The following is a 25,279-nucleotide window of genomic DNA, read 5'->3' as shown; positions in this document are numbered from 1 at the left end:
AAAAATTTGCTTAGACTCTTTTATCATATCCATCATCATCATCTTCTTTCGGCTGTTCCCATTAGGGGTCTCCACAGCAGATCACCTGTTTCCATTTCTTCCTGTCCTCTGCATCTTGCTCTGTCACACCAACCACCTGCATGTCCTCTCTCACCACATCCATAAACCTTATCTTAGGCCTTCCTCTTTTCTTGTTACCTGGTAGCTCAATCCTTAATCTTTTTCCCAATATACTCAGCATCCCTCCTCAGCACATGTCCAAACCAACGTAACCATGCCTCTCTGGCTTTGTCTCCAAACCTTCCAACCTGGGCTGACCCTCTAATATACTTATTCCTAATCCTGTCCACCCTTGTCGCACCCAGTGCAACTCTTAACATCTTTAATTCTGCCACATCCAGCTCAAACTCCTGCCTTTTTGTCAATGCCACTGTCTCCAACCCATATAACAAAGCTGGTCTCACTTCCCCCTTGTAGACCTTCCCTTTCACTCTTATAGGTACTCGTCTGTCACAAATCACCCCTGACACTCTTCTCCACCCACTCCATCCTGCCTGCACTCTCTTCTTCACCTCTCTTCCACACTCACCGTTACTCTGAAGTATTGACCCCAAGTATTTAAACTCATCCACCTTCGCCACCTCTACTCCTTGCATCCTCACCATTCCGCTATCTTCCCTCTCATTCACACACATATATTCTGTCTTAGTCCTGCTGACCTTCATTCCTCTTCTCTCTAGAGCATATCTCCATTTCTCCAGGGTCTCCTCCACCTGTTCCCTACTCTCACTACAGATCACAATGTCATCTGCAAACATCATAGTCCACAGGGACTCCTGTCTGATCTCGTCTGTCAACCTGTCCATCACCATTGCCCTCACCACTGTCACACTACCCTCGTACATATCCTGTACCACTTTTACTACTTTTCTGACACTCCTGACTTCCTCGTACAATACCACAACTCCTCTCTAGGCACCCTGTCATATGCTTTCTCTAAGTCTACAAAAACACAATGCAACTCCTTCCGACATTCTTTGTACTTCTCCATCAACACTCTCAGAGCAAAGATCGCATCTGTAGTGCTCTTTCCTGGCATGAAACCATACTGCTGATCACTAATCATCACGTCCCTTCTTAACCTTGCTTCCACTACTCTTTCCCATAACATCATGCTGTGAATGATCAGTTTTATCCCTCTGTAGTTACTACAGCTCTGCACATCACCCTTATTCTTAAAAATTGGTACCAAAACACTTTTTCTCCATTCCTCAGGCATCCTCTCACTTCCCAAGATTTCATTAAACAATCTAGTTAGAAACTCCACTGCCATTTCACCTAAACACCTCCATGCTTCCACAGGTATGTCATCTGGGCCAACAGCCTTTCCATTCTTCATTCTCTACATAGCTATCCTTACTTCCTCCTTGCTAATCCATTGTACTTCATGATTTACTATCCCTACATCATCCAACCTTCTCTCCCTCTCATTTGCTTCATTCATCAACCCCTCAAAGTACTCTTTCCATCTCCTCAGCACACTCTGCTCGCTTGTGAGTATGTTTCCCTCATTATCCTTTATCACCTTTACCTGCTGCACATCTTTCCTAGCTCGGTCCCTCTGTCTAGCCAATCAGTACAGGTCCTTTTCTCCCTCCTTAGTGTCCAACCTTTCATACAACTCTTCATATGCCTTATCCTTAGCCACCTCTCTCTTTGCCATGCACCTCATCTCCTTATACTCCTGTCTACTTTCTTCATCTCTCTAACAATCCCATTTCTTCTTTGCCAACCTCTTTCTCTGTATACTCTCCTGTACTTCCTCATTCCACCACCATGTCTCATTGTCGTCCTTCCTCTGTCCAGATGTGATACCAAGTACCTTTCTAGCCGTCTCACTTACTAGCTCTGCTATAGTTACCCAGCTGTTTGGTAACTCTTCACTGCCACCCAGTGCCTGCCTTAACTCATCCCTGAACTCCACCTCACAATTACCCTTTTTCAATTTCCACCACTTGATCCTTGGTGCTGCCCTCACATTCCTCCTCCTCTTCTTGATAACCAACGTCATCCTACAAACCACTATCCTATGCTGCCTAATGACACTTTCTCCGGTCACCACTTTACAGTCTGCAATCTCCTTCAAACTGGCCCTCCTACATAAGATATAATCCACATGTGTGCATCTTCCTCCACTCTTGTATGTCACCCTATGCTCCTCCATCTTGTTAAAATACATATTAACCACAGCCATGTCCATCCTTTTCACAAAATCCACTACCATCTGACCTTCTGCATTCCTTTGTTTAACACCATACCTACCCATCACTTCCTCATCCCCTCTGTTCCCTTCACCAACATGCCCATTGAAATCTGCTCCAATCACCACTCTTTCACCCTTGGGTACAGTCATCACCACTTCATCCAATTCACTCCAAAATGTTTCTTTCTCATCCATTGCACACCCAATCAAACCCCTTGGCCAAGTCAAAGTAGGCAGTTTGCAGCATTTTCATTCTCATCCACAGCCTTAGTGACCCTCTCAAAGAAGTCTACCTAGTTGAGTAGGCAACACCTTGTCTTGATAAATCCAAACTGGGATGTGCCCAGTTTCTGTAGTTTGACAACTTCCTTGTTAATCATTTCCATAGCTTTGCATACAAGACTTGTCAAACGGATGGATTTGTACTTTCCAGGGTCAGTGGATGGACCACCCTTATGAAGAGGGATGACCATTGCAATCCACAATTCATGTGACCTGTTCTGAGACTGTAGTTGGAGTGCCTTAAAGTGGTCCTGATAGGTCATGTTTTAAACTATTTAGGAAGCAACCTGAGATATTGTTGAGGACCATAGAGGGAGTATTTGTAGCCTTAAGGAGTGCTGCCTGGACTTGCTGCCTGCTTATACTTGGGGGAGGAGATATGCTAGAAGAGATTTCACAGGGGTAGCAGGGGTGGAGTAGTGGTGAAGTTAGTACTGAATTTATCCACCAGCAGATTCACTATGTCACCCTGATCAGTGAAAGTGCTGCTGTTTACCACCGGTTCAGCACACTGCTGTTTCTTACCTGTAAGGTTTCATACAGAGCTGAAGAAGGCTTCCTGATATGCTGTAGAGCACTGAAAGGCCCCTGCATTACTATTACTATTGCTACTTTGAAATCGAGGCTTTTTGCATGGCAATGCCTCCATAGGCTTTTTCTGACACCAGAACAAGTGGCTTGATTAATCCCAAAGCAGAACCACACTGCTGGCATTGTCAAAGTAATGACCTCATTCCATCATGGAGCATATAATAGGGCACTGCATCTGGCTCCATAAATTTTTTGACTGAGTTTTGGGAATAAGCAGGTAAGATTTTTTTTTTTCTTGACAAAACAGATATGAGGGATTTAATACTCTGTACCAACATACCTAATTTTCATGGTGTGAGTATTCTATATGCTATGTTACTAGCTCCCAGGAAAGTCATTACACAGCACTGGAACCCACCCCCTTAATTACAGAATGCTGGCATATTCTTAAAAATATATCCCATGTGGGATTGCAAATAACTAAGAGGGTACTGGTATGTTTTTGTTTTGGATTTTTCAGACTAGTCATGATGTAGCTTTCCTGCAATACAGAAATACTCAGTTATTGTCTCAACCATAGTTACAGTCAGTGCATGCATCTTTGCTTGTATATCCGTTAAGAGATTTAAAACTGCAATCCTTAACTGGGTGGGCTCTGCTTTGTGATATTATTTCACAATTTTCACCTCACTCTCCTTTCATACTCTGTTACAGTATGTTTACCAGTTATAGGGTTGCCAACCGTCCAGAATTCTTCCGGACTGTCCAGAATTAAGGGACACTGTCTGGAAGAACGGAAAATGCCTGTTTTGTCCGGAAAAAATGGTGCAATGTCTGTGTGCACATTTTTGTTTAGTTTAAAAAAATTTATTTATTTTTTATGCAGATGATGAAAACAGTGTCTTTGCGACTCTTTACGTCTGCTACTCTACTCACTGACTTCCCGCGTGCAGAATTTGAATTGTAAAGAACAGAAGACATATGCTGAAAAGCCCAGCCCCCAGGCAAAGTACGAATCCGGACTCCGGCTATCTGAATTTTCTCCAATTCAACATGTTCTGTTTTTTTTTCCCCCTCAGCTCAGAAAATCTGGTGTTCCTGCTAGGTTTCACTCATGTGGTGACCCACAGCTTCCTCCCTCCCCACAAGATGAGTGAGACAGTCAGCATGGCCACACACACTTCTATGCTCCTCTGCCAGCTCCTACAGGTGCCCAAGTTGCCTTTATACCATCATGCTGGTCTTTCAGTCGCAGATATTAAGGTAAAATTGCTAAACCTGGCATATGACTGATAGCGTGACTGTAGATTTAAAATCATTCCTGTACTCAGAGTCATACTGTGTTGTATTTTAATGGGGCAGGGGCCGAGATTTGTCACTTCACTGTAGCCTTTTGAATAAGTGCAAGAAAACCCTTCAGACCTGATTAATTGTTTTATATTTCTGTCACGTTCTAACTTCTGAATGGAGGTGAAGTACTGGTTGATGTAAAGGAAAAAAAATTCTGAAGCCCCTGTGAAAAGATGTTTCTCTTCATGTGTCAGACGTTTTCTGCATTCAGCTGAAAATGAATGCATGCATAGTAACTTATTACCACCCATACCTGTTGGTGTTTTGTTTTGTTTTTTTTTACTAAAAATTGTGTGACACACACTGTCAAATACTTATATATACTTACAATATTTGCAGAAGTATGTTTTACATATTTCCTGAGCTAGGGTGGTGACTGAATGTGTATGACAGACAGCAAATGAGTGTTATTTTGTTTTACAAGTCAGAGGTGGAGGACCTCACTTTTGTGTGTCTATGTCTGTTGGGCTGCAGTCCTGAGAGTATGTCCTCTTAAGAACCTGTTTTCAGTTTGCCATCCATTTCCTATTGCAATATTACCGGCAGCTTACCATTAACATAACATAGGCCATCAATTCTTCAAGGCAGCATGCATTGATTTGTAGATGAAACACTGAAATATAAAATTGTTTGCTAGCAGCAACTTTTCATTAGTTGCAGATCTCTTTGTTTAATGTGGAATTTAGATGATGTTTTACTTCTGCAATCTTCAGAGATTGTACATATTGATTGATATTGGTGGATTTTAATGACATAAGTATGAGTGGCCATTTATGGTTGAAATGTTCTGAATTGGGCAGTTTTGTCATTATTGGTTCATATGTTTTGTTTCAGTACCAGTCTTAAAGTTGTGATGGCTGCTAATTCATGTCTGCTAGCTGTTATTATGTATTAAAATTTAATACAATCAGGAAGGTGAATCAAAAAACTTTTTGCTTGGCTTTAAAATGTGTGCAAGGGGGCTATGATTTGAAAAAACCCAAAGGTAAACTTAATCCACCACTGGCCAGCCAGATGCATTTTCTTTGAATGTAGGTTTCAGTGCTGTTTCAGTGAATGTGAGTTTTAAAGGCAAAGAAGTATTAAAGCTATGTCTGTTTATGAGAGACTGTATTGCTTGTTTAGCAAATGGCTATTAGTGTTTGTGCTGTAAAATTCAAAATAAAAGTTTTACATTAAATCCAAGTATCTGTAATCATTGTAGAAGTAAAGCTGAAAATAATATGAACACAGAGTTTTGAACAGTATTTATGGCAACTGGGGAGAAATGGAGAGATAGCCAAGTAATGGGACAATGGAATGGCTGCGTGTGTGTGTGTGGGGGGGTGGTATTTGCTTTCATGTACATGTCCAGAATTTTTGACATGAAAAGTTGGCAACCCTAGTTTTGTACATTTTGTTGCACTGTTGGTATTACAGCTTTCTTATTATGATTGTTAAGCCAACAGATTCTATGAAAATTTTATTAAAAAAAGAAAAAAAGTTGATAAATTTTCTCTTCTAATTCTGTTCATAGAAAGATAGTAGGTTAAAGGGAAGAGCTGTTTCATAGATTTGATTCAAGATTAATAAAAGCAAATCTGTTTCTGACCTCCTTTTTTCTTTTATCAGTTTAAATGTTGCTGTAACAAGTTGAGAAATGTGATCGGCTTACAGCTCATAATATTGTAAGGAAACTAATGCATTACAGTTGTCTGCTTGGTACTACTGTTTTGTATTGGAAGTTTGATAAATGATTCACTCTTTTAAAAAAGGAAAATAAATTCATGCTGTAGGACTTCACCAAAACATTTAGGTTTACATTTATTAAATTTAAGTCTTACACCATTCACTGTTTTCTCTAACATATTAATAGCTCTTTCTAACCAGTTTTACATTTTGGTTAAAATTATTAAATTGTCAGCATAAGCAGTATACATACAGATATATATATATATATATATATATATATATATATATATATATATATATATATATATATATAGATTGTTATTTTAAAGTGTCTGTTTTAATTGCTTATATTTCTTTTCAAAGCTGCATTAATAAAGATAGAAAATAAAGTCCCACTCCATGGGCATTCTACTTTTAACCTACCTGGATTATGTATTTCATTCCCTAGCCATGCATTGACTAATGTTTTTATTATGTATTTCTGTAAGTAGATTGTAAGACATTCACAATAGGGTTTGGAAAACCGTATTCTAAGAAGAATGGTCCACATAGTATAGTGATGTATACTATCATTTGCTTTCTCAGCATCACATTTATCATTTATCCATTTCATTTTTCTAGCTGTTTTCTCTCTGTCTGCACTTTCCCATATAAGTAGTAATAGACCCATAGTTAATCTTCCTGCTTTACCATGAATACCATCCTGCAAGATTTTATGGAGAATTTTTCCAGTGTGTGTCTGCAAAATTCTCATACATTTATAGTTAGTATTGTTTAGAGTCAAGGGTCTTCAGTTGTTAATGTTAAATGTAAATGTTAAAAATTGATTTGATAATACCCTTGCAAAGTTTGTTGTTGTGTACATCATGTAATAACTATTCATTAAGAACCTTTCAAAAATAATTTTTGGGGTATCTGTTAGCTTCATATAAAAGTTATATCGAAGTCCATCAGGTCCTGGAGTACTTTGTTCTTTAACATCTTTCAAAACTGAATCTAAGTCTTTCAAAGTAATTAGTTTCTATGTACTGTGATTATCATAATTGTCAAATTGTTTAACTCCCCAGTTTGGATTAGGTAGTATATTCTTAGGGGTATACAATAGTTCAATATATTTTCAATTGTCTTCTTAATTTTGTCCTTACTATTCACTTCCTTACCCTCACAAGTAATAATTCCCTGTATTTATCCTTCATTTCTGCAGAAGATTTTGCATTAAAAAGGAGATGCTGAGCTTGGTTCTAAAATACTTGCTGCTATCAGTTTAAATGACTTACTCTGGAGCAACTTTGCCCTGATTCCAAAAGGCTTGTTCTCGATGTAATTGACTAACTTTGGTGTAAAACCTAATTATAAACAGGCTTACACCTGGAAGGTGATCATAATCAGTTTCTGTTTTCAGATTTATCATCTTAATATTTATATTGTCTTTTTCTTTCCCATCTGTAACTATCCATATTCCTGCTGTTCTTTATATGCTGTATCATCTCTACCTGTTTTTCCTATAATTTTCTGTAAATTTCAGTTACAACTAGGATGATATTCAATTTAATCTCTCTCTCTCTGTATATATATATATATATATATATATATATATATATATATAAATAAATATGTATACACACACACAGACACGTATCTGTGTGTGTGTGTGTGTGTGTGTGTTTGTGTATATGTGTGTGTTTGTAATATATATGTATATTTGAAATCCATCTTGAGTGTCAAAATAATGCAGCTTTCTGGTTTAAGCATAAAAAACAAAATTTTGTGAGGTTTTAATAAGTAAAATGTGTGTATCCAGGCACAGATCACTTCCAGAACTCCAAACTATTTTTATTTTTCATTTAACTTCAGTTTGCAATTGTTTTTATCTAAATATCTTATATCTTGCAAATGTAAAATATCAAAATATTGTTGATCACACCATTTTAAAAATATTGCATTATTGGTAATGCTGTTAACATTCAAGTTAAAACATTTTAAAAAGCCTTTGCCTTTTTGTCATATTTTCCTCTGTGTTTTACTTATAGTGCTATCTTCTTCAAAAATATTCAAAAATATTCTCCTCAGCTTTTTCATTATAACTTAAGTCTTCATGCTGACCAAGAAAGTAAATATTTTTAAAGTCTCAGTAGATACAGAAACGTCTCATTCAGTGTTGTTCTCAATATCAAAGTGACAAATATCATTTTCTGCTAGTACTAAAGTGTCTTGTAAGTCAATATAGGGTTCTTTTTCTGAATTATAATCGCTATCAAATCAGTAACGATCATGGCTGCCATATTTAGTTTATTTTATGAATTTTACAAATATGTCTTAATTCCCCTAATTCCACACATTCACATTAAAATATGTTTGTATCAGCTGATCACTAGCACTACAGTAATAGCGTGTTCAAGATTGCCAAGTGTACCTAATGCATTCCTTCTTTCCAATTGATCAGTGTTATACTAGGTAAGTGCACTATTTTGCAATCATATGAATTTAAATGCACAAAAACATTTCAACCACCATTCCTTAGTTTGCGTTAGTCAATATTTCTTGTAGTCTCAAATACCCGTTTGCATTTATGAGAAAAAAAAAAGCAAATATTTCAGTGTCAGTTATGTCTGCAGTTTGAAATTGTATAAATATTTTTATTGAATTGCACATTAGATCTTAAATTTATTGAGGAGACCACAAAATGATTTAGCATCAAAGCAGTATCGTAAATCTTTCGGCAAATCTAAATATTCAAAAATGTTTTGCACAAAATTGATCCATTCTGTATGGATTAGTGCACTCACATTTCAAGCTGTTCGAATTTGTGCCCACATTCTTTGGTAGTTTATGCCTGTTGTTGTCATTCACACCTTGCTAGTGAGACAGCTTTTGATGACTTGTTTTAGAGCTCAGCTTTACAAATTAAGCATTCCCTTACCTCTCAAAAGTAGTTGTTGGACCTTTCCTTTTCTTCATTTCACCACAATAAGAACAAGCTTTCTTTTATTGCTGGACATTTCTGCCTCGATCTTCTGTATTTTAGGCATTTAGTAGCAAAGAAGAAAATGCTAATTCTATACCGCATCGACATGGTCATTTTGACAATTTTAAAGCGCAGTTACTACTGTAAAAAGATTTATGGAGCAGGCAGGTGAAACCATTTAACCTTGCTGCCATTAGAATAGAACCAGCAACTCTGTTTAAAAAAAAAAAAAGAAAGTATAGTTTGATTCTCAGAAAGAAAACATATAAGCAAGAAAAGATAACCAGCAGTAATTCATTCTTTGTTTTCTTAAAAAAATAAATAAATAAAATAAAGTCACAACCATCCCCTATCAAAGTGTTAGTGGTATGAACTACAAATTCATTACTGAGAATGAGTTTGCAAGTGTATGTTCACAATGTAGGTAGAACATCTTCTCTTTTTGCTATGCACAGGGGCATCTAGCAAGCAAAAAAGGAGTCTTATATACTGTGATTGTCTTTATAAAGGGTAAACAGTATATTTGAAATGACTCTGGTGTATAATGCTGATACATACTTTCTGTTCATGGCTGAAACAGGATTTGCCCACTCCCATCGAAATGTGCCTGCTTAAGCTTCACTCAAACTTGGTTGACTGGCTGATCATAGGTATCTTCTTCTTCACCCGCTGTAGCCATTATAGATGATTAGTGTACTGGTTTATGACTAAACCTGCTTCCATAGCAGGCTGTGCACTCAGCATGAGGCACCATTCCTACTTGGAACTGTTAAGCTGGGCTTACAGGTCCCTCCACATTGTTGTTGCTCTCCTTGTGGGAGCTTATTAGAGTAATCCCCATTCATAAGTAAAGCTTCACAAATCAGCTTTAAAGAAATAGCAGGACAGTTTAGTAAAATGTATTTCATCATTTTGTCTTTTGTCAACACAGGCTGTCATTTTCACACTAAAAATTAGAGTTGCTGAATCTCAGGGAAGGATAAAACTGTTGCTAAGACTTTTTTAATCTAGATAGTTTTTGCTTGCTCTGTGCTAATGTGAGGTACTTTGACCCCCTTCAAAAATTATGTAATGTGCATTACATTTAAGCTTCCAAATCTTAGAAAAAACATGAATTTAATGATCTGCAGCTCAGAAAATTTGATGAATTAAGTATAAACATATGCTTAAATGTTTTGCTATATACTAAGTTACACAGTGGAAGGCAAAAACATTGAAATTTATATTCCACAGACACTGCATTTTTTTAAACACAAAGCAAGTCACATAACACATACGGAGTACATAAAACATTAAGGGCTCTATTCTACTCAGACATCCCATTGGCACAGGTGTGCTTCACTAGCAGGACAATATGTTTCCCATTCTCCACTGATAGAAAGGAAACACCAACAAAACAACTTAATTTAACAAGCCAGAAACACGTTTTAGTGAAGCCTTGTCAAAGAAGGAATAGGATACATCAGAAGTAAAATTTAACACAATTTCCTCTTCTCTCTCTGTCCCTCTAAAAGTATATAATTTCACTGCAAACTCAGGTTTATATACATTACATTTAGTAAGGAATTGCTGGCATACCTTTTCATATTCGTTCTGTGAATGATGGCTATAATTTTGGTGGCAGAACTCAAAATATCTACCACATTTTCAACTTGCACTACATTGACTGGTCTTTTACTGATCTGGATTATGAATAACTTAGATTTTCTTTGTCTAACAGGCTGATAAGCTATTACTGTCAGATTCAACTATTTCAAATGTTGTTATGCTTGCTGGATGTTATATCTATACGTGGCTTTGCTTTATAGATTATTCTTTCAGTCATATTTTAAGTAAATGCTTTCTTTTCCTAACTTTTGTCATCAAGCACTATGTTGTAAATGTGCAGATACATTATTTTAAGTTATTTAATGTACTGTAAATGTGCAGATATTTTGTTTTACATTAATGTGCTGTAAATGTGCAGGTACGTTATTTTAAGTTATTAAAGGTACTGTAAATGTGCGGATACATTATTTTAAGATATTTAAGGTACTGTAAATGTACGGATATGTTATTTTTAAGTTATTTAAGGTAGTGAGTTGTAACAGATTCAATATAGGTGCAGCTCCAAAATTATTTTTTAAGCTTGGTCAGGGTCCCACCAGAAATAGCAGTTAACTGTAGTATATGTATGCTTATTTAGTGAAATGGTTCATTGGATTGTTGGCAGTTTGATTGACATGTGGCCAAAGCTTGGACCAGAGTTTCAGGGATTCTGATTTTGGTGTGGAAAGGGAATGACATCATAGGCTGGGAGTAAGCAGACTCACTTTTTACTTTTGTAGAATTGATTATTACTGAGTGTGTGTACTCACAGTACCCTTCATCCATGCACTTCCCCTGTTACACTGGCAGCCCTAGTCATCATGGAAGATGTGACCAAGAGACACAGAGACTAATGGATATACAGAGTCTTTTTACCTCAAACATTTTCACTTCTGCTGGCTGCTGGTAAAATGTCATTTTCAGAAGTGCTGTATTACTATGTACTACACCCAGGTCATGCTCATTTTATTTTAATTACATGTTCTTTTTATTGGTTGAGGATTTGAGGACAAAAGAAGTAAAATTAAATTGGCACAGTTAATAAGAATAAATAAGCAGAATCAAACCCTGAGAAGAGTTTTGAAATGTAGACAACTTTGCTAAGCAATGACATACCATGTGTTCCGCACTCATATTTTTAGACATTACAACAAAACCAGGATGAATATGTTATGACCACTGAACTGAACAGTCTGTCTTTCAGCCATATTGTTTTGATTTCAGTTGTTTGGATTCTTTTCTCACATAATTTTAGAGGTCAACAGTTAATTTTGTGTGTGTGCTTTATATACTGTGTGTGTGTGTGTGTGTGTGTGTGTGTGTATGTATATATATATATATATATATATATATATATATATATATATATATATATATATATATGGGTCCCCTTCAGATGATCAAATTTTTAAAACTTTGAATTTCATATGCCTGAGACCATATGATCGAAGTTTTAAGACTTTAAATGTTCTGAATGGAGATCTCCATACAGCACAGAACAGGAAATATTTCCTCTTCCTCACTGTAGTGAGATGTCGGAGTTGGTATATTTAAACAGCATAGGGGTGCAGGGGGGCTTGCCCCCTGGAAAAACATCCAGGAAAATGTTTTTGTTTTGTTCTTCTTTTTCTTTCAGGTGTTTTGAGTTTTGAAACTTCGATCATATGGTCTCAGCCATATGAATTTCAAAGTTTTAAAACTTTGATCATCTGAAGTAGATATATATATATATATATATATATATATATATATATATATATAGGTTCACTATAGAATCTCAAAATACTGAAATCATGAATTTCAGTATTTTGAAATTCTGTAGCCGAAACCTTTAAATACTGAAACCCCATAACCACGAAATTTAAAATTGCGAACCTACAATGCAAATATACCACACACATACACACAATCTCCCCCCACAATCAAACAAACAAACAATCCCACACCCCCCTACTTATATATACTAACTCCGAGATTGCACAATCACACACACAAAGGTAACTCACACACACAATGTAATATAAAAGAGTTGTTTGCATATTCCATCACTAGCTTGACACCTATAATAAAAATTATCTATCCAGGGCTTTTAATTTCAAAAAGCAAGACAGGAAAAATGAATCATTAAAGTCCGGCCACTGTGTGGCATTAGTTCTAAACTGCCAAAGAGCTTCATACTTCTCTAAGATTAATGACCAAGGGCCACCCCTTCTGTCCAGTTCAAGTGTTCATATGTAGAAGAAGGGTCTAGTTTTAATCTCAATAATATACTTGTAAGGCTGAATAAGAAGTACTCTTGTACTATTGAGAAAGTCATTTATTGTGCCTTCTGTTCTAAATGCCCGTTTTTATATTGGAAAAATGGAAAGGAAATGAAAGAACCGTGTATATGAACATGTAAAGAACAGGAAGGATACTAACGTGTTAGCAAAGCATTGTATAGAATTTAATGACCATTCCTTTAAATTCACTATTATTGATGTTCTTGAACTGGACAGAAGCGGTGGCCCTTGGTTACACAGTGGCCGGGCTTTAATGATTCATTTTTCCTGTCTTGCTTTTTGAAATTAAAAGCCCTGGATAGATGATTTTTATTGTAAGTGTCAAGCTAGTGATGGAATATGCAAACAACCCTTTTATATTTCATTGTATATATATATATATATATATATATATATATATATATATATATATACACATATATATATATATATATATATATATATCCCTTTTTTATTTATAACAAGGGTTTTTAATGTTTAGTTTAAAACTTGTACTTATCACTCAAATACTATGTAGGACCCAATTTGACAGTGGGAATTATACATTTTTATATTTTATATTTAATATATTTTTATTTTAATATTTTATATATTTCTTGTGATAAAGTGTAATGTAAGTATTCATTTACTTAATGCATTTGCATATGTTATTGCTGAGTGTGTTTGGTTGGCTTGTTGCATGAAATGGTGAGGGTGTGAATTTAAATATGATTGTGTAAAAGTGAGTAATTTATTTGTAGTGTTATTCTGAAGAAGTCTCTGATTTGACAGAGACAAAAGCGCTCAATTTCATTATATGATCATTTTTTATTTATTGTTTTCTAAGTGTGCAGTGTAATAAAGCGTTTTTACTGCTTTTCGGCTATTTGGCATATATTGTGTTCCCTAGCTCAGCTTGTGCCTTCACTTGCTCGATTGATGTAGTACTGATTTATGTATACTGAGGTCATTTGAAAAAGTGAGTACAAAATCCTTAAGCTTTTTATTCAGCAGAGTGGAGGGTATCACTATTGTGAGATTTGTTATATCATAAGATAGAAACGGGGAAGTTTTAGTGAAGAACCAAGAGGATGCACACACTGATCAGTAATATTCCGTGTTTATATAAAACCAAAATTTTACATTCTCTTTTCTCTTTTTTTGCAGGAAAACCCAAATCCTCACATGTCATTTCAGAAAGTGCCACGGCCAACTGAAGGATCACATTTAAGGGTACATGTCCTTCCTTTTCCTCGAGTTAATGAGGACAAAGTTCAGACCCTTATCCAAGAAGGCAACTCAAAGCACCAAAGTGTAATGCCTACTACTATTGTTGAAAAGAAGTGTGTTGTGCCAGCTGGCCCATCTGTTGGTATGTTTGCTTGTTAATACCAAGTACTCACCTTTATTCTTTGTCTCAATGTGTATCTGTACATATTGCTGTTGTGCTTATGTTGCAATGCCCATTTGAGATGCTTTAAGCCTAGAATGCAGTGTTGAGTTTGTGTGGTAATAGTTAAATAAGTTAGCGTTTTATCTATGAAAACTTTACTACACTGTTTTCACTGATGCTGACATAAACTAAATAGGTGCAAACATCTAAATTTCAAGATCGAATCAAACATAGATAGTAGCAAGAAATGGGCAGTGGTATAATATAAAGGTGAATGATTTTCTCCATTCTTGACTCTTTTTTTCATCTTATTATTCTCCTGTGAAAAGCAACATCACCTCATTTTATGTTCCTTTCACTGTCTTTTATAATATCAGATGTGTTATCATGCCATGTACCTAGAGGTGCAGTGTATGTTAAAATCAGTTCATTAAGTTAATACCAAGAGCTGCTCTTTGTATAGAGAACAGAGATGAAGTGTTTGTAGCTGTTTTTGCTTTAAAAGGGAAACTTTGAGATGGGAGTTGTTCTTCATGATTAATGATTTTTTTTGGATTAGAACATGTGAACCTGTATAGAGTGCACAGATAATCTTTGATTCTGCCTAGGTTCTGCGGTTCTTATACCGTCTTGATCTATTTTACCGTTTGTTCTAGGTACCTTTGAACTCATTAGTTGTAAACTGCATCATCTCCCCCAGCAAGATGTTCCTGGGCTCCATCGCTCCATTTCATGATGCATTTAGTCCTACTGTTAGGCTTGTATGCCACATGTTTTACGTCCTTAGCCTTGTCTGCCTCACTCATTCAATTCCAGGTTTGTCCCACCTCATTCGAGTACATTTCCAGTTCTATAACCTTTCTTTGTACAGTCAGGCCCTTTATTTTGTTTACCCTACTTTTAACAGGCTTTCACTAACCCTGTATGTTATATCATTCACAAGATGGTCTGCAGAACTTACTTCAGTAGTACATGCGAGTCCCAGCAGCACCATGCATAATAGAAGGATAACAGTTTCCATCCAGAGTCCCTAACTTTAACAGTATGCCTAAGTATTTTTTTAACTTTAGCCACTGTTCTCTGACACTAGACACCATAAGTGTTGTAAATATGTAGAATACTGTCCTTTTTGAAGTAAATTCACTGAGATGAAAAGCATGTTTGGGACAATAAGTTTATTCAGAATAGAAATATCAGTTTAGTGAAACTGCAAAAAGCAAATGTAAAACGGCAAACTACAAAGACCAACTTATATTAAAAAAAATGGTTTCTCAGCTAAGGTTTTAAATTTTGGAATCTTCACCAGTCATAATGTTCAAACCCTAAACCAATGATGGCGAATCTATGACACGTGGGTTTAAGGTGACACACGCCACAATGTTTTGGGTGACATGCCAGTGATCACCAACACCGAGTTACCAAAGACGCTGCTTTTGCATTAGTTGCTCATGTGAAGTACACTGAATTATTTTGTGTCAGGAGCTTTTGACATGCCAAACCCAAAAGATTCGCCATCACTGGTAAACTGATGGAAAATGATGCAAAAAGCTCTTCTTTTTATCGCTTGAATGACTGCTCTAATAGTTAAGGTTCTAAGCACATTTCCCATGACTTCATGCTGCAACACTCTTTCACATAACAGTACTCCACTTATTACAGAATGTGTAATATAAGCAAGGTTGTAACATAATGGTAGACATTCTGTATGTGTGTAACTCTTCTGCAAGTTAAGCAGTATTCCATAATAACCATTTGTTTATTAACATACAACGCAAAGTTATGCTTTCTTATCTAGACTTGCAATATGCAGTTGAAATGTGATGTCTATAACAAGTCTCCTGTAACACAAATCTAGTGTAGCATTTTTAGACATAATGTTTGAAACAATTCTACTATAGAAAATCCATATTGGCACTTGTGCTTTAGTATTGCATCCTGTGAACAGTCCTTCCCTTAATTAATTGTTAATGCAAGGTGAGGCTGCTACAACTCCTCATCCTCATTATTAATTGTAATAAAGACAGTGACCCACCCTTGACAAGCCCCCACAGAGAGCTAAGAAGTCTCAACCAACAGAGAAACAACAGTGCGTGCAATTCCAGCATTTCCCTAAAAGTTACTGCTGACTACCTAGAGATCGAGCGAGCCATCTTAAACATTGATGTATCATTTCTGAAGATAGAAAACTGAACAAGATACTTCACCAACAACCAACATTCACTATCCGAAAGAGCAAAAGCAGTCCTAGTTTTATTGAACCCCCCTCACCAGTTTGACAATGAGATACATGTCCTCCCTCCCCAATCACAGCTATGGCAAATATATGGGCAATAAATCTAGTTTCCATTGCCCTAATACCAGGAAAACCTACCCCATCCAAAAGTACACAAATTGTAACACAGATACGGCTGTATGCAGAACACAATGTGAACTCTGCCAAGCATTTTACACAAGAAAGATCACTGACAAACTTAAAAGCAGAATTGCCCAGCATTACTCTGACATTGGATGTGATACCTTAAAGAACCCCTTGGCAAAACACACTAAGGAACAACTAGGACACCACACCTTTCCATTTTTTATCACAGACTGGATCGACTGAGAACAGCTGGATGGAACAGAAACAACAAACTGGAAAAGAAAGCTTGAGAGCTTGAATGGCAAATAATGCTAAAAGCAGGACCCCCCCAGAATTGAATACTCTGTTCTCCATAAAATGCATCCTCAACTTGAGAAAGCTATACCACCATATGTTCTTTTAACAACAGCTTCCATAACAAGAATGTTTTTTCATCCACTCTCCACTGCATGTAGGGCTGCTATTTTCAACCAAGATTAGGCACGAACTCCAAGTTATGACCAAGAAGACATGAACAGATGGCACTGTCCTGGATCATTTGAGAAGCACTCCACATGGGATATTTAACAGAAGAACTGACCCACACCAATCTCGGTCCTTATCAATTAAGCAAGGACAGCACACCTGGCAAGAGGTCTCCAAACTCAACAATTCAAGGCTACCTGTCAACAAGGCTGGGTCCACTTAGTCTTTTGAATTTTGCTGACATCAGGTCAAACAACACACACACACAAAAGTAACCCAGTCTGTCATGCTTCAACCCAGATACCTTTATTAACTGGATCATACTAAAAATACTTCCCCCAGTAGAGCCATTCAGGAACTTAACACAGTCTTCCTGAATACTCAAAACAGCTCCACACCTAAAAAACTGAACAGAGTAGAAGCCAACTATGTACCAAGTCTAACTTGTAAAAGCAGAATTCTTACACAAGAAAAAGATAAGGCATGGAAGAAATGGAAAAAACAAAGGTCACATCAAAACTTGCAATATTTCAAAGAACTCTGTACCCTAACCAAAAAAGTCTCTCTTAATAAGAAACAATAGCACAGTAACATTCAAAACAACAAGTAGTACAATCCTAAGAAATTCTGGTAATATATCAAAGAAATGTTACATCCTGGATCTAAAAAAGAACCCCTAACACATCTCCAAATAACTCACTGCTGGCAACTGCTATTCATTTAAACCACTGATTTATAGAAAGCATAGCTGCCTTCACTAAGGACTCTTACTAATTCCACTGACCCACTTCTACACCGTTGTACCATGGACCCCAGTACTAGTCCCTAGTGCTAATACCTTAGGACCTATCCCTACTGCCTGTATAAATATCTACTAATCAAAATCAAACCATGTTCATCCTTGGCAGACAACCTCCCAGCAGAATACCTTAAATTAGATGGCAATGCTGTAGCTTACCCATTCTTCATATTTATAAATAGATTAATCCAAGAATCATGTGTTCTTTCCATCTGGAAAAAAATATTTTATTTATCGCACTGCAGAAAGCCAGTAAATCTGTAGAACTAAACAACTTGAGAGTGATAGCAGTAAAAAGTACTGGAAAATATGTTGAAAACAGCTACTTCGATATACAAAAACAACTCTTAACTTCCACACAACATGGTTTTCACTGTGTACATAGTACAATGACTGCTGTATTATACTTTACTGATACCATCATAAAAGCCAGAGATAAAGGCAGATTTGTTTCCTCACTATTCTTAGACATGTCTAAAGCCTTTGACACAGTATCCCACATCATACTCCTGCTACACTTTTTTTCTCTAGGTGTGTCACTAGCCACTCTCACCAGTCATTTGTCTGTTAGCCATCACTCTGTTAAATGACATTCAACCTTACTTTCTACCAATACATCTCCACTGTGATACCATAAGATATTCTTTGTGTTTCACTGTTGCAGTCCTGACTTGTGGGATTTCCTGCTGTGGAAGCTGTTGGCTGGCCTGACTACTGTTTTCCCCTCCCAGGCTGGCAGATGCCCTGACCAATGTCAATGCACTGAGGTGTAAAGGGAGCCAGCCTGCATCATGACATCAGTCTTTTCTTACCATCAGAGCCCAGAGCAGCTTTGAAGTGCATTGGTCGGGCCACACCAGAAGTTGTCTTTGGAAAGATAAGTACCCTGTTGGGGAAATCTTTTCTTTTCCTTCAACTCATGTCAGATAAAGTAAATGTCTCCATTGTGGTAAGCAAATCCCATACAGAGACTTTCACTGTCTTTGTGTTACCTGTTTAGGCCCAGACTAGAATGTCCCTAGTTGCAATTTTTGTGCTTATTTTAACACTATGACTGTTAGGCATAGGGCTGAGTTTTTAGTAAGATGTCTTAGTCAAGAATCTTCTCACTCATGCCAGTCCTCCTGAATTTGAGCAACCTAAGCGTAAGAAAGATAAAGAAAAAAGCAAAAGCTTAGGTCTTCGGATGACAACCATTCACCTTCTGCCTCTCCCTCTAGGCTTGTGATTGTTGAAGAAGGTGACACGCTTTCACAGCCCCATTCAGTGTCTCTAGCTGTCACACAAGCCTCTGTCAAGACCCATTTGGAGTCCGACATGCCATTGGTCCAATCTACTTCCTCAGAAGCCCTTGCATATGGCTTGTCAGTTGGGTCTGGGGCCGCTCAGCAGGCCTCAGCTTCCAAGGAGCATTTTTCTACCGGTGATGACCAAACAAGGCCTCAGTCTACACCAGTGCTTCCTTATTACTCGCAAGAGACAGGCACCAGGTCATTAGTCGCTCCTAGGCCCAAGGCCAAAGCCACCCCAAAGAAATGTACTGTGGCAGGGCCTACACCTAGGCCTACTGCCTCCCTTTTACAGGAATCCCAACAGGATTTGATAAGACTAGCTGAGAACCTGATTTCTATTGTTAGGTCAAGACAGGCCACATGGGATGACCCCACCAGGGAAAAGAAAAAAGGATGCTCTTTCTGAAGTTTTCCCAGATCCTTTTTAATTGGAGGAAGATTCAGACTTAGAGGAGTCTGGGTCTGATGAGGGCCCTTCTTATACATCCTATGATGAGTCTGATTCAGAGGAGAATCTACCCTATGCCTCCAGCCCAGAGGATTTTACCTTTGGAGAGACCCTTCATGCTATGAGACCGCATTTTCAGTGGGAAGCACAGGATTATCCCCAATCCAAGAAGAGAGTTAGAGAGTTCCTGGATTTACCTGAACACAAACCACTGTCTATTCCACCAATTTTAGACCACTGTCTATTCCACCAATTTTAGAAGTACTGGAAGATGTTTTCCAGGATTCCTCCTTGAGTCCTGATTCCCTTCCCCCCCACCCCACATAAACCAGACAGGTTTTATGGGGTACAAGACTCCCAAAAATACTTTTTAAAAGTCTTGCTGCTGACCCTGAGGTGGTGACCCTGCGGCCCAAAGGGGCTAAAGCCATTTCATCCAGAAACACTTTACCTACATATAAAGATGGTAGGGCCCTTGATAGGTTTGGGAAATAGGTATATACTTCCACCACCCCTTACTATGAGAGCCCTCAACTGTCAATTTCATATGATCAAGTATCAACAAAACATTTTAAATCAGCTCAAACAGAAGGTCACCTCACTAGAGGATAAAAACCTTTCCAAAGAGCTCCTGGATCTCTGTCATTCCAGTGCTCAGGTAGGTAAACATTTATTACACTGTGGTTATGATGCCATGGAAGCTTCTTGCAGGGCAGCCACCACCGGCTCAGTTATTAGAAGGCATGCATGGCTTAGAGAGCAATCTCTACCAGACCATGTTAAATCAAACTTATTGAATGTCCCCAGTTCTCAAAACAATGGAAGAGAAAACATAGTCTGTGCAAACAGTGAATGACTTCCTTCGTGTACAGCCATCTAGGTTTAGTAGGAACTTTCCAACTATACTCTAGTCATTTCCCTCCCAGTCTAGGGGTAGACAGGAAACCACAGTGGGAAAGGACACATAGGCAGTGGCAACAGCTGCAAAGAAGCAAGCAATGGCCCTCAGAGACCCCCAGGCAAGGGAGTTCTAGGTCCCAAGCCCCTGCCAGAGAGCAGCTATGACTCCTCCACCCCACCCTCTACCCCCCCCCCCATGCCAAGACTAGAGGAAGGCTTTCACTCTTCCAACAAAGCTGGACCCATATTACTCCAGATAATTGGTTTCTAGACATTATTTCAAATGGTTACAAACTCACCTTCAAAGAGCCTTTAAAATACTTAGGTTGTCCAGATGTTCCACAAAATCAAAGGTCAGCACCCCTGGCCCAAAATCAGATCTTGTGCTCTCAGGGAGTGGTGGAACCAGTTCCAGAAGATCAAAAAGGAAAATATATCTACTCCATACTATTTCTGGTTCCCAAGAAGGAGGGTTTTTGGCACCCAGTTATGAACCTGTCCAATCTCAACCAATTTCTCCCTGTTCCAAAGCTCAGAATGTTGACTCTTCAAAAACTATTACCCATGATAACCCCTCAGGTCTCACTAGACCTAAAAGATGCACATTCCAATTCAAAAGTCTCACAGAAGCTATCTTCACTTCAGGGCAGGTTCCAGTCACTTATCAATTTTCAGCTCTGCCCTTTGGCTTATCTACTGCTCCAGTGGTTTTCACAAAATGTCTAGCACCTGCAGGACCAGGGGGGTCCAGATATTCTGCTACCTGGATGACTGCTTAGACAGACCTGTCAAAACTCCTCAAAGACCTGAAATTCACCCAAGACACCCTCTCCTCCCTGAGATTCACAATAAATCTCCAGAAATTCACCACTGCCCCAACCAAAAGAATAGTTTTTTCTGGGGCACTCCTGGACTCTTCAAATAAAAAGGCCTTCCTCCCTCAAGACAATGTCTCCTTTATGACAAACTACTTCCAACAAATCCATCAGAGAAATTGCATCTCAGCTAGAGAGTTTCTCTGTAAACTGGGATATATGGCTTCATGTATCCTCATGGTTCCCCTGGCCAGGCTACACATGAGAAATCTTCAGTGGAACCTCAAAAATGTATGGTGCCAGAGCCCTCAGTCCCCAGAGACTGAGATACAACTGATCTCCTTTTCCGAAACAGGGGTTTGCATGGTAGATAGAGGCTTGTACCCAAAATCAGGGCCTTCCCTTCAATTTCACACCACAGGGCTAGACCCTCACCATGGATGCCTCAGAAACAGCCTGGGCAGCTTACTTTCAACACCTTCAATCACAAGGGAAGTGGGAGGTTCAGTTAAAGGACTGACATCAGTTGGAAAGAACTTATGGCAGTGCAAGAAGGCCTGATGGCATTCAAAGAAAAATATGAACCAGATGTCCTATTAGTAAAAAACAGACAATACCAGTGTCATGTGGTGCATAAACAGGCAGAGAGGCACACACTCTTATCCCCTGTGCTGACTAGTGATGCAAGTCTGGCAAACTGCATATTCTCTGGGCTTCCTCCTCATGCCACAATACCTTCCTGAGGTTCAAAATGCTTTAGCAGATCACATCAGAAGAAAACTTATGGACCCCCAGGAATGGCATCTGCATCGAGAATTTTTTCTCAGCATAGCTAAGAAATAAGGAATCCCACAAGTAGACCTCTCTGCCGACAAGGGCAATGCTCACCTGAAAAAATTCTTTGCCAGAATCAAACAGAAATCTGACTGGAAAACAGATGCTTTCTCCTTCCCATGAACCTATCAGAGCCCATGGCTGTTAACTCAGAGGGTAGACCTTGTCACCCAAAACAAGGGAAGGATTGTGCATCCCAACCTTCAGACTCTCAGCCTTTCAGCTTGGCTAATTCTGCAGCATCCAGTTGCAACATTACCCTAAGAAAGCAGGTGCAGGCCATTCTTAGAGTGTAGAAGCCCAGGCACTAGGAAGTCATACTCAGCCAAATGGAAGATATTCTCTGGTGCCAGAAACAACACCTCTGTTCCAGTTTAGCACACATTGCTACCATTTTGTATACCTGGCTAGTCTGGTGGATGAAGGCCTTTCCTATTCCTCCATTAAAATGTATACATTTGCCATTTCAACTCACATTCATACTCTTCCTCCAGTCCTTTCTCATCCCCTGTTAAGACAATTTCTTAGGGGAGTCATTCACATGCTATCTCCCAGGAGGAAACCCTCTCCTCCATGGGACCCCAATTTTGTCCTAGAAAACATGACTTTGCTCCCTTTCAAACCTGTTATCTAATGCTCCTCTCAAGTATCTTACTTAGAAAACAGCCCTGCTGCTGGCTATCACCTCAACCAGGAGGGTATCTGAGTTGCAGGCCCTCATGGTAGTGGAACTATGTATTATCTTCCACTATGACAGGATTTCCCTCAGAACTATAATCCTTTTCTCATACCCAAGGTGGTAACTGGTACTTTTCTAAACCAAGCCATTCATCTGCCTACATTTTTCTCAACCCTCAGGACAAAGGGGATAAAGTACTTCATTCTTTGGATGTCCACAGGCAGCTCCACTTTTATCTAGGCAGAACAAAAGCCTTGAGAAAATCAGACCAGCTGTTTAGTATCTTTGCCCCTGGCTCTGAGGGAAGCCAGCTTCTAAACAGACTATCTCTAAATGGATCTCCCACTGCATTTCTTTATGTTACAGCCATCATGGCAAAAAGGCCCCAGAAATGATTAGGAAGCACTCCACTAGAGCCACAGCTACCTCTGCAGCCTTTCTGAAGTGGATCCCAACTAAGGACATCTTGGAAACAGACACCAGGTCATCTGTATATACTTTCACAAAACACTACCACTTGGCAGCCTTTTCTAAGTCTAGAGCAGGATTTGCCACTGCCTTCCTGCAAGGCATCCTCGCCATAATCTCCTTTCTACTTAAATATAGCTTTGAGAATCTCTCCACAAGTCAGGACTGCAACAGTGAAACCTGAAGAACGTAGTAGAGTTGTGTACACTTACCATAAATGTAGATGTTCGAGTGTATTCACTGTTGCAATCTTCTTTCCATCCCTCCTGCCCCCTTAGCCTACTAGGTAACCTACTAATAACTAACTAATCCAGCTAAGAGTCCTCTTTCTTAGCTCCCTCCTGTTCACTTAGGGCTGCTCCTGGTAGAGACAAGATATGATGCAGGCTGGCTCCCTTTATTCCCGCATGTACTGACGTCAGTCAGGGAGTTCACAAGCCTGGGAGGGGAAAAGAGTTTTTTTCTAGTAGTCAGGCAGGCCAAGGGCTTTCACGGCAGGAAATTCCACAAGTCAAGACTGCAACAGTGAATGCACTCGAACATCTACATTTATGGTAAGTGTACACAACTGTACTGTTCTGTTCTCAGTTCTCTCCTATTCAATATCTTCAGTTATAATCTTCATAAATTCTCCCAGCAGGCCCTTCTCATACAATATGCAAATGATTCTACCCTCATATGCTCTTCAGATAGCCAAACCCATCTCCAAATCATAACACAGGAAGCTTTCTCCTCTACTGAAAACTGCCTCCGTAACTTTCAGCTGCACCCGTCTCCCTTTCTTCCTGAAATCACGCATGCAAGACAAAAACAACTTTAGCATTTCATCCCTGAACAATACTGAAACTGAAGTCATCTCCCTACACAAAACTGCTGGGAATAACAATAGATGAGAACCTTAAATCAGATTTCCATATTGAAAATAGTATAAAAACACACCAAAAGTGTGGAATACTTTGTATATCTAAGACCCACCTCACCAATCCTACCAAAGGTCATCACTTATCTCTTACTTCCACATCTTTATGGAGCACCTATCCCCAAAAGTCTTCAGGTCTCTCTAAAGTGAGCTGCAACAATGCTGTAACAAATTTTCAAGGTTTGCTGCTAACAGATCATTCCAAACTCATCACTGTTTTGCACTCAAAGTACTACACTGACTAGAACTACCTCATCATTAATTTTCACTCACCTAGTGAAATTCAAAATTTATACACAAGTCCTCTGCATGGTCATCCATCATTACCACTTTACCAAATTGTCTCACTAGTAAACAACTGTGATTTAATGAAAAAAAAAAACACCTTGCCATCTACAGACCGCAAGTATCTCCTGGCCTCACTCTTTAACTGCATTAACAAAACCTAGAATTCAATCCCTTTAACAGTTTGGTCTATATCTAGACCATACTCCTTCAAACCTGTCTTGAAAGAATTCCTAACCAAATCCTAGTTCTACTCCTGTTCCATGTGAGGTTGAACTAAATCCCCATTTTCTTAGCCTTCCTTACAATGGCAGTACCCCGCACATATCGTATTCCCATATCTCTCCCTGTTTCTGTCATTCTTGACTCAATTTCTATGCCTTGTTAACCAGATCTCTCTCCCTCACTCCTACTACTGTTCTGTTCATTTTTCCATTATTTAATTGTAAGCATGCAAAACTTGCACTGAAAAAATCCACTTTAGCATTTGTTTATTCCTTCTACCACTCATAAGATTATTTTCCATGCTTATCTCTCATACTGCTGTTTAACTCATTCTTATACAATGACATTCTATTCATTAAACTAAGCAGTATGAAATATCAGTGTAATCCTGAAATCTTAACTTATAATTAATTGTATTCAATTGTATAACTTCTGTCAGACACGTATATGTGTGGGTATTTCTGTATGTATGTGATGCACACAAACAC

The 25,279-nt window shown here is 38.4% G+C and overlaps 1 protein-coding gene across 1 annotated transcript in view; it reads left to right on the top strand.

Annotated features, from left to right (window-relative positions):
* SBF2 (SET binding factor 2) overlaps positions 1-25,279 on the top strand; it is a 3,151,758-nt gene that overhangs the window by 1,849,970 nt on the left and 1,276,509 nt on the right. The window contains exon 18 of the mRNA XM_044058929.1: positions 14,078-14,282. Coding sequence (XP_043914864.1) covers positions 14,078-14,282 — 205 coding nt within the window. The remainder of the gene's footprint in view (positions 1-14,077; positions 14,283-25,279) is intronic.

This window comes from Protopterus annectens, chromosome 17.part0 (assembly GCF_019279795.1).
Source record: "Protopterus annectens isolate FY-2018-M chromosome 17.part0, PAN1.0, whole genome shotgun sequence".
NCBI classification, from domain to species: Eukaryota; Metazoa; Chordata; order Ceratodontiformes; family Protopteridae; genus Protopterus; species Protopterus annectens.
Note: the sequence above shows the minus strand (reverse complement) of the source record. Positions and strands in the feature narration are given on the sequence as shown.